The 17,882-nt window shown below is 39.3% G+C and overlaps 1 protein-coding gene across 6 annotated transcripts in view; it reads right to left on the minus strand.

Annotated features, from left to right (window-relative positions):
* Positions 1 to 476: 476 nt before the first annotated feature.
* The window catches only part of ITGA9 (integrin subunit alpha 9), a 294,730-nt gene continuing 277,324 nt past the window's right edge, over positions 477 to 17,882 (minus strand). For 4 of the 6 annotated variants that reach the window (XM_078851717.1, XM_078851715.1, XM_078851716.1 and 1 more), the window contains one exon: positions 477 to 4,492. In XM_078851717.1, coding sequence (XP_078707843.1) covers positions 4,394 to 4,492 — 99 coding nt within the window. In that variant the 3' untranslated portion in view covers positions 477 to 4,393. The remainder of the gene's footprint in view (positions 4,493 to 17,882) is intronic. The other 2 variants (XR_012157453.1, XR_012157452.1) reach the window with 2 other exon arrangements.

A 17,882-nucleotide genomic window follows, 5' to 3' on the forward strand; every position in this document is an offset into this window, starting at 1 on the left:
CTAAAATATTGCTCCATTGACAGAGTTGTCCTTTCTGAGAGGCCAGTTCTCCGGAATGAGTTTGGTTTGATGAAGCTAATGTGATACTATCAAACATAAAATTAATGGCAATGGGCTTTATCATTTCATCGGATTTACCATAATGTAGTCAAATTCCCAGTTTTTCATCAAATAAATATAGAAGATTACCTTAAATTTCAAAGAGTATTAACAGTAATGCAAAACATTCAAACTTTGAACCCAATCCTGCAAACACTTGTGCCTGTGGCTTGCTTAACTTTACTCAGGTTAGTAAAATTAACTACATAAGGGTTCGTAGGATCGGAGCCTAATCCTGATTTAAAACATGCATAGACTTCAATAAAAGGCTACCAATACCAAAAATAAATAAATAAGTGGGTACACAATTAGGAAATGTTTTTAACTAATCAAAAGCAAAATATTTGAGTTGGACAAAAGTGATAAGAATAGTCATGTTATTAGAATAATTTTGTAGCCACTTTTTATTCCCCAAAAAAGTTGTAGTTTTGTAAACCTGACATTTCCAAAACAGTGCAAGTGAATCAGAATACAGATGCACACCTAGCTTCTAAATACAGGTGACATTGATAATAGTGAAACACATTCTTCCACCAAAAATTCACAAAAAGAAATTTACAATTTTACAATACACAAGGAGTGAAATTTTAAAAGAAAAAAAAAAGAGTGAAAATGGTGCAGGTACCCTGCTGTATATGCAATTTCATGCTCCAAAGCAGTTACACTCTTCATGCCAGTTTAATCAATGTACAATGTGAGCCAATTCCTACCCTCATTTACATCCAAGCAATCCCACTGAGCGTATGAATTTAAATGAAGGCAGAAGTTAGGTCTATGATTCCCTTAAATCCTTTAGTGAAAACAACATATATATTCCATTGTCACATAGATAATAATATCATGCCTGAAAATTGTGCAAGATTCCAAAATGTGCCCATAAACAGAAAACATTCAAAGAAAGATGGCACTAAGCATTATCAAATGCAGCCTTTGCACTTTGAGCCAATGCTGCTTTTGCCAATTCCATTTACCTGAACATTCTTGATTTCAAAGAGGGTCCTTCACTATTTGTTTACATTTCAAAGTAGTAAGGATTTTGTTACCCTATATATTGGGTGCCATTCCTGCAGCAGCGTTTAAGAAGTCATCTCTTCCCCCATCACCCTTGCCCTAAGGCAAGACCTAAGCACTCTATCACTTATTCGCTCAAGATAGGGATTCGCTAGGTGTTAAGCAGTGCATAGGCCTCACAGTAGCCCTCTGCGCAGAGGTGAATTTTATTCACTGAGTTTTGTCTCAAATCTTTCTCTGACTGTAAAGGAGAGTCAAGGGTGCTCTACACCTCTAAGGGGGCACCCTGATCATGGCAGAAACAGCCCTAAGTGATTTATATCTTTGTGCTTCCTTGTGAAAAAAACAGCACACCTTTAGCACATATCTACTTTATATACATATTTGAAGTGTACTACGTTTTCATAAGGGTTTGGTTTTCTTTTCAGAAGTTGATTAAAACCAACTGATACTTGATCAAAACCTGTAGGTTTAATGAAATTTGAATTTATTATTTTTAAATATGCTATGTCCTAGTGTATTTCATGGGTAAATCTTACCATCCTAAGTGGAACTAGGGAGCAGTCACAGTGGAACGTGCCAAGAAACTGATAGAGAAATTCATGATGAGCTCATATAGAAAAACTAAACCTTTTGTGACATCTGAACCACAAAATACCTAACACCACACAGCAGCTGAGATCCTCTATGATTTGATTATTTATGGTATATTGTCACTAATCTAGCCAAACAACATCATTTTGTATGAGTCAAGAGACATATTAAATATCTTTATTATTAAATAAGGATCTCTCTCCTTCCCTACATATCTTGACTTGACCTAGGCAATCCCTTATACTGCATCTATTCTCTCTTTTATCCAGTCCCTTACAACAGCACACCTTTCTCAGTCTGTAGCTTTCTTCAGTACTTTATCAGTACAAACAGACACATGTAGCCAAATACATTCCTGGCAAAAGTACTTTGAAGTCAGTGGAATTATACCAGGGATGAATTTGGCTCAAGTCTAGGATACTAAATAGTGCAATAGGAGACAATCATCCTTTGGCTTTGTGCTCATTAAAAAATAATTTGTAGCTTTCTATAAGTGATTATAGCAATGTTCTTGCTTACTGGATCCTTTCATGTTCTGGCTATGTGGTCATTTGCTACACCGAGGCTTGGTCTACATTACCAACGTATGTCAGTATAACCACGTCACCCAGGGGCGTGAAAAATCCCCACACTCCAGAGCGATGTAGTTATACTAACCTGACCCCCTGGCGTAGACAATTCTTGGGGAGGAGTACCACCTCAGGACAGTTGCGCCACTGCAGGGCTGTAAGAGTAGACAAGACCTAACTCTCTCTTATTTATACTTCGGTCATCATTTTGGAAATGCAGCTGAACATACTTCCAATCCGACATAGATAAGAAGGCCCTTCAGTGACAAAATTTAGAGTGGATACAACATTATCTCTGTCTCCTTCCCTAGAAGTTAAGATAGATAAAGTTGCTACATAAAGTATCAACCTGCATCCAAATAATAAGGGACACATAAAAAATGCACAAGTATGGACATGGTTCATATTTTGTAGCTGGAAATGATAGTGAATTTGCAAAGAAAATGCCTTTTCACAAGTGTAAGGATCAGACAAGTACTCATGCAGATTTCTTGTTTATTCTTTGCATTCAGGTCTTCGGTGTTCCTGCAGTACTCTTTCATCATGCCGCAATCAGACACCAGTCGTGATCTTGCTCCTTTTTCATCTCCTTCTAACACACAAGGCTTGATTCTCCTCTCCCTTACCAGCATGTCAATGGAATCACTCCTGATGTATTCTGCTGAAATGTAAGAGCAGAAGCAGACTAATAACGTCTATAAACCAGTGGTGTACCAGCAGCACTACTTCTAGTCCGATACCAAACAGCTCTTTGTACGAACATGGCCGAATTCATTAGCACAGAGTTTCTTCCAGCCCAGTAAGAAATCTGCTGAAGAATTATTTGAGAGTGAGGGTCTGCATTTTAGCAAGGCCTGTGCCAGAATTCAACTCGGTTTTTAATACTAGATGAAGGATGACAGCTAGTATTAAAGGCATCCAAATATGAAACCTCAAGATTTAGAAATACATCTAACTTGCTCATCTATCTAATATGGCCATTATTCTAAATATTATCATGTAAACAATCTTGTAACTTGGATGTATAAAATTTAGATGGCAGGCATAATGGTCAGACCTTTTAGCCTACGTATCACATAGCTTGGACAGCAACATGTGAAACAGATTATGACCATTAACAATATCAAAGACCATCTTTTATATCATGAATTTTTATATAACTAATCCCATTTTTAATACAAGGTAATTAGTTGATGCCTTAGTGGTTGGCCCAATTATATCCTTGCAGTATCTTGATTGCCCAAATCTTGCCTATTGTCAAAGGTTTACAGATGTGGGAGACAGAGTTGGCCACAGGAAGACATTCTTCACTGCTTTCTTCAGTGCAATATGCCCTGTGATTAAAAGGTTATATTCCTGAAATACAAGAGGCAATGTGGAACTATAATTCTTGTTACTTGGCTGTGAGTAATTGTTTTCCACAGCTCAGATTAGTAACGGATAAATTCAAATGCAGAAAATCATATGTGAGTAATACTTTAGGTTTCTTTAGCTCATAACTCAAAAGTCAACTTCAGCTTAAAAAATGTGAAAAGACTGGCTTATTGCCATTAAATGGTCTATATACATTACAAAGCCTTGTGGATTTGCTGTGTGAGGTTTTTCAGCTAGTTTCATCTGAAAGTCTTTTTTTTTTTGCATTGAAGTTCAAAAGTACAATAAGATTTATATATACATATATGTATTTCCAAGGTTTTAGCCAGATATCAGTGCTTGAGTGAACTATATAGCTATTCAATAGAAACAATAAAACATTGATACAAATATAAAGACATAATCAGTATAAAAAGCTTATATTTATAAAAATACTTTTAGGTATCAGTCTTCCCCTGAGGGTATACCACATATGTTGGATTCATAAATATTGCTCTGCACTGCAGCTTGGTTACCAAAGTTCAAAGTTCAACTCTTACAGGAAATGTAAATCGCTCCAGTCACCGGACATGGCTGCAGTGGTTGCCTCAGGATATGTTCCCTAGCTTGTTAGGATGATAAAGAACACAGCATTAACAGGGCCTCCGAAAAATCTGGAGAAGATTTCTTCTTCCACATATGGAAGATACAAGAGCAGGACCAATAGGCTAGCAAGTGTGTGTCACATGACCCTTTTTTCTGGCAGTTCATTGATTTTTCTGGACCCAGTCCCAACTATCTTCATTCTCCTTCCTGTTCTTCTCAGCCTCAATGATTTCTTTGTATCTCCTGCGAAAGAAGCCCATCTGCAAATTGAAAAGAATCATCATTATAATGATGTCATGAATTAAAATCGATCCTGGTTTTGATAAACAATTTGGATCAGATTCTAATCTCATTGGTTTAAAACTGGAAGGTTATTGAAGTCAATGGAGTGACACCTGATTTACATTAATGTAAATGAGATCAGTATCAGGTCCAAGTTTTCATGAGTTCTCTGCTTCCTTTTATCTTAACTACTTTTGACAGAAGATTACACTTATATAAAAAAGAATTTATAAAAAGCAGTTAAAATATTTTCAGAGAACAAAAATACTAAAAGTGGACTAAAGAGGCAGTATTCAGATCCAGAACCAGGTCAGAACTAGACTAGAATCTAGGTATGAGTCTAAATCAGAGCTAGGGTTTGCCAAAATCTCATGAACTGTCGTTGGCAATTCTGGGCCAAAATGGCACAAATCTTGTGAGATCAGATGACCTTGCATTAATTTGATCCTCTTATGTGATGGAAGTCTCACAAGATCAACCACTTTCACAAGTTTCTATTTGTATCCAAACCAGAAAATAAGCTTTTCTGGGCCTGGGTCAGACACGGAAATCAGAATCTTAAGGGATTCAGTTTCCAGATTCTGGAATCAGTCCAGATCTAATACCTATGTATAAAAATATAGTTTTGTCAATACTTATTGCTGAATTTTCCAGCAGTAGAGGTTCTCCTGGGTAAATATGGTAATCCCTGCCCATTTTGAGTCATGTAATTCATTACCCTGTGATCGTAGCTTACTGAACAGCTACTCAACGCAAGGCGTACACATTAATACATTCACACCAGTGGAGGCTGGTGGCTGCTGGAAGTGGGGAAGCTAACCTGACACATGGTTCTGAATATGCCGTGTGTCAGTTTTGCTGCCCCACTTCCAAGGTGACCAGCCTCCACTGGTGTGCATGTATTAATGTATGCTCCTTGCGTTGAGTAGCTGTTCAGTAAGTTAGGATCACATGGTAAAGAGCTAATGGAATCCTGTGCAAAGGAGCATGTAACAGGTGCGTTGGCAGAAATCTTTAATTTAAGATTCTTTTTCCTATTTATGACCCACTTAATGGGTCATACAGAAGGCAAAATATAGGCCTGATCCTACAAAGCACTTGAAGAGTTGAACAACATTTTAAAGACAAAACCTTTTGAGCAAAAAATGCAGGTTCAGTGAAATGTTTTAGAAATCCATGTTGACTTCACTGAATTGTTCATTTCCAAAAAAAATTCTGAAAAAAAATCAATACATTTTGTTTTGACATTTTAAAAATTAAACATTTTTATTTGCTGGTTTGAAATGACTTTTTGATTGAAAAATTTCTTTTATTTTATTTTTAAATAATTCAAAAATGTTTTAAAATGATTGAAAGAAAATGTAATGTTTCACTTCACCCAAACAAAAAATTTGTTTTGACTTTTTGATTCATCAAAAATGTTTGTTTTCAGTCCAATTTGAAACAATTTTTGTCAACTTGTTGAAATTGCCACTTAACTGAAGACTCCCTTATTCACTCAGCTCTGGGTTCTGAACACCAACAGTGATTTCACTGAGAGGTAAGGCTGCTCAACAGATGTCCAACACTTTGCAGGACTGGGCCCCACTTCTGCCTGTCCTCTCGTGTTGCCTCCTGTTTCACAAGTATTGGTGATGCAATGGTTTTCACATCAGTTTTAACAGTATCTCTCAACTCTCTGTTCTGTTGTTTTTTAAGCCTTTTACGTAAACAAAATGGATTTTAATACTAGGTTTTGGTGAGCATTCAAGAACAATTTCCAAACTTAGCAGCATGCCATTGAGATCAGTAAGTCAATATTTTATTAGTTATAATTAAACATTTACGTAACTATAAACCTGTCTTCTCAACTCCTACAGGGTAAAAATTATGCTAGTCAGTTATTAACAGCCTCTATTCACAAACTAACTTAAGAACATTTTACACTGTTATGTCACAGCTACATTTCTGTTAAATGTAGCTTCCTAGTTCAAATTCTTACTAAACTGTATTTTCTAGAAATATATTTTAACCTCGGGGATCTGGAAGTCTCACACTCCGCCCCCCCCCCCCCCCCCCGCCACACACACTAGACAGACAGGTGGATAAATTGACATTATCCCAGCTTTACAGATAAAGTAACTGAGACAGATCAGTAAAGTGACTTTCCCAAGGCCACACAGAGAGTTACAGTTAGAGCTGGAATTAGAACTCAAAAGTTCCTAGTCTTGTGCACAGTGCACTCGATCTCACCTTCCCTTCAGTCATCATCAGCAAAGCGTTAGGTCTTGTGCTCAGCAAGACGAATCAACGTACGTCCATTAAAAGAAAATCTACCCATTCATATTTCTGGAGGGGTTCTCGGAAAGCTTATTTTACAAGTGTGGTTCTACTCTGAAAAATGACTCCATAAAAATGGCATTGTAGGTGTTTCTTATCTCTCACTGTCTTCCAGGTTAAAACAAAACAAAACAAAACAAAAACACCCACAACTTTTTTTTCTAAGTGCCTGTCCTTCAAACTCATTCTATGACCTGAAAGTCAAGCTGAGTTCTTTCCTTTTCGCACATCATTGCCAGTAATAAAGGTTTTGCAATTATACTTTCATCTACACTACTCAGTAGGGCAACCTCATTGAGGGCATAGCTTGAAGACAGTGACAACAGTGCAAACCCAGTGGCATCTTCCCATGGATATCAATGATCTTTGGATCAGGCCCTTATGGTTAATTGGAATCAATGGCAAAGCTCCAATGAACATTTTTGTTGATAATGCACAAAAAAGAATAGAATCCACTTTCCTCTCTCTTAGCTGTACTGGTTCTGCAGAGTTAACAAAAGTTAGCAGTAAGGGTACTTTTTTTTGGTCACAAGTCAGTAGATATTCTGAGGAGTCAATGTGTTGATTAAGAGGGTGCCATTTTTATATAGTTAGTTATCAGAGCAGACCTACACATTCAGCACTTTAATACTTCTAGAAGAGAAAACTGCCATGGGACCCGTTTTCCTAACATTAACATGGACAGTTCCATTTATAGCTTTTTAAAACAGGTTTTAAACTCTAAAGGTTTCCATCCTTCATACAACCACATCATTGGAACAATAAAACCCACACTTGAAGTTATAATCAGAATTATAGAAAGGCTTTTTAATTTCCTCCAGGGCCAAACAAACAAAAGCAAACTCTTTCCCACTGTTATTTTAATAAAAGTTGTCTGTTTGTGAACATCTGCTTCAGGAATTATCTTTAAAAGTTGTGATAGTTCTGGTATTTTATTCCTTCATTACTGGATAAGGAACACTTTTGTAAGGCTTTCCAGAAGGAATAAAATGAGTTGAAAACCTTAATAAATATTAACAAAGCATGAAAACCAGAATCCACAGGTTATCCTGCTATGAAATCAGGGATGCTGGAATAATTTGTATAGTGGGGTGCTGAGAGCCACTGAACCAAACTGTAAACCCTGGATATGACGGAAACCACTTCAAGCCAGGGGGTACGGTAGCTCCCCCGCATCCCTAGTTCCAGCACCTACGTATGAAATTGTATATATATTATGTGCTGTAAGTCTGTGTGACTGCTCCAAAATCATGGGAGGAAAATTAATTAAAACAAAGGGAAACACATTGGGAGAAAAAAGAAAAGCTTGGATGTGCAGATTGGATGTGACCATTTTTTAAAAAGACTTGGGTTAGGGATTGGCTAAGTATGACATCCCTTAAAAGGTAAAGTTTATGGGACAGTATAAGCTAATGCCCACATATCACTGTCAGTAGAAACATGCTAGCACTCCACATCATCACAAGGAACTTTCTTCTGCCTCATGTTAAAACCTCAGCAACACTGACCAACATTCAAGGTTGACATATGTACATAGGTTAGGTATGTGATAAGAGAGCATGAGTTCATAACGGTGAGGTGGGAGAAGTTTGGGGAAAAGGAAGGAGAAGTTAAGGATCCAGGTGAGAGGGCAAAGTGGGGAAGGGCAGACAGGTGATAATCAGTCAAAATCATTGGCTGTTGCTAGTGGAAGCACTGGGAGAGCTAATGTTCTGCTGGCTCTTGTGTCACTAGGGCAGAAGAGATGGACAAGATGGGTAAGATAACATCTTTTATTGAACCAACTTTCGTTGGTGAAAGAGACAAGCTTTCGAGCTCCACAGAGCTCTTCTTCAGCTGGTCTCTCATGAACAGAAGTTGGTCCACCACGTGCGTCTCATATCGTGGGACAAACATGGCTACAACATGCAAACAACATAGGGCAGAAGAGTTTGTCTTCTGAAGGTACTGCCTCTCTCTTGCTTTCTGCAGCTGGGCCTGGGCCTCCAAAAGAGCTCAGAAAGCCCTGTGCAGGAGGAGGATTCTATGAGACCGCACTGCTGGGACCAAGAGTAAAGAGTTGTGCCTGAGTCTCATGTGGAGGCAGGAGAGTGATCAGACTGTTTTATATATATTGCTCCAGGTCAGTTTGGCGGGAACTGTTTGTTTAGGTTATGCACTCCCTGAGGCTGAGATGGAAGAGAGGAGTGGTGGGGAGAACAGTTTCTGGGAATAATATAGAGGAATGTAAAGAAGAGGGAAACACATTGTGAGAGAGGAAAAAATGGGAAAGTAATTATGGGGAGAGAATACAGAAGAGGAGTGCAATGGACAGCGAGAGTTTGGGGGGGCAGCTGAAGGGTCATAATGGTAGGAGAGAGGTCCAACGATGAGGGACCAACAACCAATGACAGTACAGGAAAATGAAAATCCAGAGCCCAAGTTGCAGAGTTGAGTGGTATGATATGAGGAACCTGTGAAGATCCTTCTGAGTCCAGTGCTCTGGGTCCATTCCTTTGGGTCACGTCAGGTGGCTGGAAGGCCCAGACAACTTTCAGAGCCTTCAGCTGGTGGGTGCTTAGGAAAAAGAACCCCAAAGGTCTGGGGCTTCTCAGGCTCCATCTTCTGTAATCTCCTTCTGGCAGTTGCTATGGAGAGTAAAGGGAGGCTGCATGGCGCAGTGCACTAGGCTGTCTCCTCTACAGATACATCGACACTGCATGCTTCTTCTGGTGGCATGTAGAGCTCATGCATGCATCGAATAGAGTAGAGACACACCTAAAGGGCATGCGTATGTACACTAGTACATACCCTATAAAGCTGTCTACTCACCCAAGCCAGCCTCCCTGTTTACACTGCTATTTTTAGGCTTGTCATGTCCCGCTACCCTCCCTGCTGGAGGAGCCTTTCCCCATGCTGGAAAAGACTCTGGCAGTGGAGAAAGACTCTGGCGGAGGGGGCAAGGCAGCAGGGAAAGACTCCAGTAGCTCCCCGCTGCTGGAGCCCTTCCCTCCACAAGGAAAGACTCCAGCAGTGGGGAAAATCTCTGCAGGGAACACCTGCAGTGTGGATGTAGATTGCTTTTCATGCCAGCATCAGTGATGTGCAGTATAGTCAGTATAGTGGTGTGGAAAGACAGTGACTTGAAGAATTTGAGAATCGTGGCATAATCCCAAAGTTTCCCCATATTGCAAATCTCACTAGCAATAGGTGGAGCCACCTCCCAACAGAAGGAGCAGATATTGCTCTCATCTCTCTTCTTGAAAGTTCTGTGAACCGACCAGTATCATCTCTGCTGTATACAGACTGAGGTTCAGCCAACTTGCTCTCAGCCAACTCCTAGACAATTCCAGAGAAAATAAAAAATGCTGAGCCAGCCTTTCCCAGCATGGAATAATGATGACACTGCAGTCCAGTCCATCTCACTTTCTTCCCTAGCAGCTTCCCATACATTCTGGAACTGAAGCTGTCGTAATCTTGTGCTTGGATTTTTCCGTCTGAGATTGTCACCACTTTTTCCAATGCAAGGTCTATTTAGTTACTGGAGTATGTTTGTTGTCTTCTGGTGTAGTCATGCTGCCCTCTACAGCATTTCCTGAGCAGAAACTTGAATGTATCTCATGGAAATAAAACTTTAATTTTCCATTTAAAGCAATACAGAACCAATGCTCCCTACAGGCTGGTGAATTACACAAGTTAATTCTGAACTTTATTCATGTCACTCCACTGCACTGTCAAATTGTTGACATCATCTACAATTCTGAGGTTTGTCTTTCACTAAAGTGCATTGTTCCAGCTTGTTGTCAAGTCAGGCTTATGTTCCTTTAGAAAAACAAAGATAACTCATATCTTAAAGATCCATTTTGACACGGATTTCCTCCGTGAGCATGGAGATACACAGAAAAGAGGAATGAAAGAGGTTCCTGTGAGTTAAAATGATAAATTGCTACCTTCTGTCTGCTGCTTGATTCTGTTCTCCCTTCTGCTATTTCCCAAGAACAGAAAAGGTCAAATCATTGACCTACTGCAACTCAGTATTTTTCTAACAATAAACACAAATGTTTAAATGGCATCTCCTATGGTCTCATCCTGTGGTTATCCTACTAGGAAGCCAGTGACAAGCATGTTTGGATAGCAAGTAAATTATAAAATGTGAATGAAGCTCTCTCACACACTTGAAAAAATAGAGTTAGGCTAGCAATAGGTGACATTGTGATATTTACTGCAAAGTAACTTTACATAGTTTCTTTGATCACCAACTAGACTTGATCTCAAGAAAATTAAAAAATGCAGTTTTGGTCCTTAGCAAATAAGGTACTGATTAATATACTTTGAGAAAAATTGGACTTTTTCCAATGGCATCACTTATTACTAAAAGTCCAGCAAAAAAAGTAATATAGATACAGACAGGTAGGCACTGATATAAAAACTATGATGGCTTATATTACATTACCCACAGAGATAGGGACCTGTTGTGATAACAGGACCAACAAATTTTTCCTAATTATAAGCTCAACTGTAAAAAAATGAGTGAAAGTTCATAGATTGTCACAATGGCTTGTTAGATAAAATTGTTCAAGACAAGGTGAAGAAGGAGACAGGAGGACTGAATTAATGTAAACAGAAAGGGGTCTTACTGATACCACTCAAGGACCATGTTAAGATTATGACTGGTAAATAAGAAAAGTAGAGGACTGGAAATTAATGAACCAAAACTGATGTGTTGGCAGTTAGGCCCACTGGTGAACAAAATAATGAGAGGATGGACTATTTTACCCAACACTCACTCCTGGAGTTCTTAAAAACAAAAGATTTTTGGGAAAAATTAACAGAAGCAGCAACTGTCTGCCAACAACCGCTGCAGTATCCTTTATCATCCTGGCTGCCACCCTTACGATTTCCTGGGACCCCAGGCCTTCCGTGTCATAATCCTGATTCCTGAGAGATGTCCTAACCAGACCAGGAGAGAGAGAAGGACCCAGATGACACCACCACCTCCACTGGCTCTGGCTAAAACCCAAACACCACCTGGAATGGGAGACTTTGTCTTCTCCCTCCCTCCCATGAACTTTTCCTTCCCCATCTTATTTCTTTTGTTTCCTCTCTCTCTCTTTTTGCCTTCTGTTTAATAAGAGTCCTACTTAATTGGCTAAGTACACTGCTGTGATCCTGTGACTAGAGAGGCAACTAAATGACCTAAACAGCCTAATATTGGTACAAGTTTGTCAGGTCTCAGAATGGCTGATAAGAATCTTAGAATCATAGAAGATTAGAGTTGAAAGAGACCTCATGAGGTCATCTAGTCCAATACCCTGCTCAAAGCAGGACCAACCCCAACTAAATCATCCCAGCCAGGGCTTTGTCAAGCTGGGCCTTAAAAACCTCTAAGGATGGAGATTCCATCACCTCCCTAGGTAACCCATTCCAGTGCTTCACCACCCTCCTAGTGAAATAGTTTTTCCTAATATCCAACCTAGACCTCCCCCACTACAACTTGAGACCATCGCTCCTTGTTCTGTCATCTGCCACCACAGAGAACAGCCTAGCTCCATCCTCTTTGGAACCCGCCTTCAGGTAGTTGAAGGCTGCTATCAAATCCCCCCTCACTCTTCTCTTCTGCAGACTAAACAATCCCAGTTCCCTGAGCCTCTCCTCGTAAGTCATGTGCCCCAGCCCCCTAATCATTTTTGCTGACTTCCACTGGATTCTCTCTACTTTGTCCACATCCTTTCTGTAATAGGGGAATCAAAATAGGATGCAATACGCAAGATGTGGCCTCACCAGTGCCGAATAGAGGGGAATAAACACTTCCCTTGATCTGCTGGCAATGTTCCTGCTAATGCAGCCCAATATGCAATTAGCCGTCTTGGCAACAAGGGCACACTGCTGACTCATCTCCAGCTTCTCATCCACTGTAATCTCCAGGTCCTTTTCTGCGGAACTTCCGCTTAGCCAGTCAGTCTCCAGTGCATGGGATTCTTCTGTCCTAAGTGCAGAACTCTGCACTTGTCCGTGTTGAACCTCATCAGAATTCTTTTGGACCAATTCTCCAATTTGTCTAGGTCACTTTGGGCCTTACCCCTACCCTCCAGCATATCTACCTCTCCCCCCAGTTTAGTGTTATCCATGAATTTGCTGAGGGTGCAATCATCCCATCATCCAGATCATTAATGAAGATGTTGAACAACAACGGCCCCTGGACTGACCCCTGGGGCACTCCGCTTAATACAGGCTGCCAAATAAACATCGAGCCATTGATCACCACCCACTGAGCCCGATGATCTAGTGAGTTTTCTATCCACTTATAGTCCATACATCCAATCCATAGTTCCGTGCCTGTGTTTTTCCAGCAGTGAGGTTGCAAGTCAAAGTGAACACCAGAGACAGAAGCTGCATTTCTCTATCTTTTTGTTCTTTTCTCTCCCCTTTTGTGTGTATTTGTCTCGTTTTGTCATCTTAGAAGACGGGATTGGACTTTAACAGCAGCAGCAGCAGCAACAGCTCCAGCCCATCTCAACTAACTTCTCTTTTCTCCAGAAAAGATAGTTACCACCATTTTCCCTGTTGTTTTTGTGGATACAGACTAACATAGCTACCCCCTGATACTAGTTACTAAAAAGGCTAATATCATTCTGGGGTGGATCAACATTAGGAATGTCATACATTAGACATGGGAGGTAATTGTCTCACTCTATTTGGCACAGTTGAGGCCTAAACTGGAGTCCTGTGTCTAATTCTGGGTGCCAAATTGGACAAATTGGAGACAGTGATAAAAAAGTTTTAGAAAACCTGCCCTATGAGGAAGGGTTAAAAAACTGGGCATGTTAATCTTGGACAAAGATGACCAAGGAAATCTGAGAATAGTATTCAAATATGTTAAGGGCTGACAGTGATCAGTTGTTGTTCATGTCTCCATGTCCACTGAAGGTAGGGACAAGAAGTAATGAGCCTAATCTGCAGGAAGGGAGATTTTGGTTCGATATTAGGAAAAGCGTTCTAACCATAAGGATAGTTAAGCATTGGAATAGGCTTCCAAGAGGGGTTGTGGAATCCCTGTCGTTGGAGATTTTTAAGAACTAGCTAGACAAACACCTGTCAGAGATGATCTTGGCATATTTGATCCTGTCTCATCATAGGGGCTGGACCTGATGATCTTTCAAGGCCCTTCCAGCCCTACATTTTTAGGATTGTATGTGGGACATGGGCCTTATGCTAGCTTTTTCAAAGACATTAAAGAGCCTGTTCTTCAATCCTTACTCATACAAGGAATGCTTACTCACATGGGTAGTTCCATTGACTTAAATGGGCCTATTTGCATATAAGTGTCAGTGAAGTGAGTAAACTTTGTAAGATCAGGATCGTATTTTGGAAAGTTCCTACCAGAAAAGAGTTAATTGCCTCAAATGGAATTGATATGAAGCTAGAATTCACTTCACCTAGGCCTGCACAATAGATTATCTCCTACATTATAACCTATATGCTTAGGAAACGGTGAGAATTCTCACCAATAACTAATCACTGGCAGAATCTTAACTGCCAAGCAACAAGTTGACTGTTCTGATAATTTGTGTGTAATGAAGAAATGAACCCACGCCTGACTTACTTAAGGTTCTTGGAGGATGATGACTGTATAGAGTAATTTACCTGAAAAATACATATTAAAATGCTATAATTTTAATGAAAAAGTCTATTTACCAATACCAAATATTGTAAACATTCTTGAATACTTTAGAGGTTGGGTTTTCTATTATATAATACTAGCAAGTAGTTTATAATTTAAAAACTACTAAAATGAATGGGGTCAACAACATGAAGAGTTCATCTCATTTTCCCAGTCTCAGAAAAGGAAAAGAATATACTAGATTGTGTACTTACTGCCAGTACGTTTGGATAACCTGCTACTATATTCAGATTTCTTAAATCTCAGTAGGAACACAATAGTAGCTAAATGCTACATCTTTTCTTAAATAGTGATTTATTTAAGATGCATCTCAATCCCCATCTCCTCTCTAAAGGAAAAAGAAAAACTCAAGAAAGATTTTTAGCTTTGTTTTAAAACCAAACCCTGGCTAAACTTTAAAGACTGTTGCTGGATTCAATAAAAAGTAACTATACAATTGTATTTTGATATACTTGACCTGCCAAAAATATTTGACTGAATGTTGTATTAGTTCCTCAAGTATCAGCATAAGTTATGTGCTTAGTTGAATGAGTAAGAAATGGCTTTGATTGGTGCAAGTCATTACATAGCATTTCCCCTTGTGACACCAAGCTAAGAATAAGAATGTAGACTAAACAAAGTATATTCTCCCTATTTTCAAACATTTGATTCTGAGGGATGACCATGATTTCCAATAAATGTGCATGTTTCCTTTCTGGTATCTGGAAATTTTGGGATCATATATATTTGCAACTTTTAAGTCTACACAACCGTGTGTTTCTAGTTTGGGATCTGGAGAATGATGATTGTTTTTCTTGTTGTTAAAGAGACTTTATGAACCACAAAAGGACTTTTCTCTTGCCAGGGGATTAAATTTGTTGATAGGTGCCAGGATGAAAGCTACAGAGCTTTAATGGTTCTGACATACAGAAATGCCTTGGCGAGCAAGCTCTCCTTTTGAGGACACTGAAGTCAGCGGAACAGTCACATCCAATATCATTATATTATATTTATATTGTGCATTTTATCCCCAAAGATAAAAATTGCATTTCACAAACTCTATGCATACACCACCCCTGAAATGCAGCCTGAGGTAGAGGACCGTAGACAAATAGTACACGGCACACAGAACAATATTAGGGAAAGGGGAACTTTTGGCCCAGACATTAGAACTAACCTTTTACTTGTATAAAAAGTGCCACAAAGTCCACAACTAATTTAGTTTCTAGAGTCTTATCAAAATTCATACTCACAGCATACAGTATACTGCATGCCACCCAAATGATCTATCTCAGGGGATGCCAGAATATGAACCTGTGGTTTCAGGAAGTCAAAGTTTTACAACAATGAGTGAAACTCACTATTCTAAGGGCTAAAGTGGAATTCAAGTGGTGCACAGGCCTTGTGCTGGGACAAGTTTCACTGTCGACCCCTAAAAACAACCACTCCAATGGTGCCATTCCTAAAGGATCTAAGATACCCATACATAATGTCAAACAACGTTTTATTGAGTCAAACTGGAGGAAATTCAGGTTCAAATGATACAGTTTGGGTTTTTAATTTTAAAAGTTAATCAGCTCTCAACTACAGTATTAATTATTACTAATAATTAATAATTACTTAGGAAGCCCGATCAAGGCCCATCGTGCCAACAAAGAAAACAATCCCTGCCTCAGACAGCTCATAGTCAGACAGGATGTAATATATGGACTAAATAGACAAATGTGCAAGAATGAGTGAGAGGATAATGTAACAAACCGAACAGAGTTTAACAGAAACATAGACATTACAGCTTGTCACTTGTCTAACCATTGCCAGCTGGTGGCAATTTTTAGGCATATAACAGTGGTGGGATTTAAAAGGGGACCAGGTGACAGCTTTTGCAAGTTTGATGAGGAGTTTTACTCATGTACAGTGGATAGCCTGGGAGAAAGCATAGTAGTACTTGATAGAGAAGAGGACAAGCAGGCGATTGAGGCTGCCATTGCTGGCAGAGTAAAGGCAGATGGTAGCTTCATATATTAGCTGATCTGATGGGAGATGGAACAGCTAAATGTTGAAGGGACTTGAAAGCAAAGACAAGGAGCTTATGTTTGATGTGGAGGAAGAGGGAGGGAACATTTTAGGTTGTTTAAAAATGGGGAGTGATTCCATTGACGCAAAAATGAAAATGGAAAATTCTCTAAATGAAATCAGAGGCAGATTTCTCCAATGGTTAGGTATGTTTACATCTTTATGTGCTTTGATATCTGTGCTCCCAGTCTTGAGACCCTGATCAGAGACTTTGAAGCTTGTTAGGTCAACACCCCTGTTTATCTAAACCCCAATTATGCAAAGGTTTCCAATGTCACCACAGATCTTTCAATGAGCTTTAATTTTGAAGCACTGCCATTTAACTATTGTTTTGTTCTTGAAATGATGTGAAAACAGGTGAGCTGGGGATTGACATGGCCAGTTTGTCAAAAATATGAAATGTCAATGAGCCTAAATAGGCTTGTCTACTTCGGGTTATCTGCTACAGGAGCTGTAAATTTAAAGGACAATCCCTGTGGTTCCTGCTTGGAAGAATTTGCTATTTGGTTTGAGAAATCTCCTACATGAAAGGTTGTGTAAGAAGGACTATTTTTAACCTGTATAGGAAAGTATGGCCTCTGCCCCTTACTGAGATCCTCACTGGTCTTTGTGCCATGCTTATAGGTACTCTTGTTCCTCTCCAAGGGACTGACAATTTTATTCCTTTGCGGACCTAATATTCTTTAAAAAGACATTCAGGAGAGGATGTTGGTATAAGGACTTGCCAGGAAATGGTATTTAGCATCCACTTCCCTGAGGTGTCTCAGCTGCAGATAAAAGAGGGAGAGAGAATGTTTTCTGGAGTTGTAACACAGGATACAGAGCAACCACTGGCAAAGAATAAGTGCAGAGTTTTGTTTTGTTTTTCCTTCTGGCAACCAGTAAGCTGTGTGTTTTGGCCCATTGTATAAAGAAGACTTATACTGTATGAGGCCCTAAATAAGGGAGTCTCTCTTCCCAAAAGGGGAAGCCAGTGTTTGCAATGAGTCTCCACTACCTAGGTGAATTTCAAGTTGCTTTGTCCTTACAGAGTTTACGGAATTTTCTGAATGCTCAAATAAGATGTAAAGTATTTACAGATACTGCACAAGAATATTTAAACATTATTCTAAACAGGGTTATACAATCACAGCAAGAAGACATACAGCCCGTGCTTCTCCAAACAATATAGCCATGCACACATTTAAAATATCCTTTTTGTTTAATTTTTTTTAAAAGAACTTCATATTTCAAAGTTTGTCCTTTAGCACAGGACTGGCAAAGTACTGTAATCCCTAAATACGACGTTTAGATTATAGCCCACTGCACAAGCAAACATTTAATGTGTCTGACATTTT

The sequence above is a fragment of the Lepidochelys kempii genome, chromosome 2 (genome assembly GCF_965140285.1).
Source record: "Lepidochelys kempii isolate rLepKem1 chromosome 2, rLepKem1.hap1, whole genome shotgun sequence".
Lineage (NCBI taxonomy): Eukaryota > Metazoa > Chordata > Testudines > Cheloniidae > Lepidochelys > Lepidochelys kempii.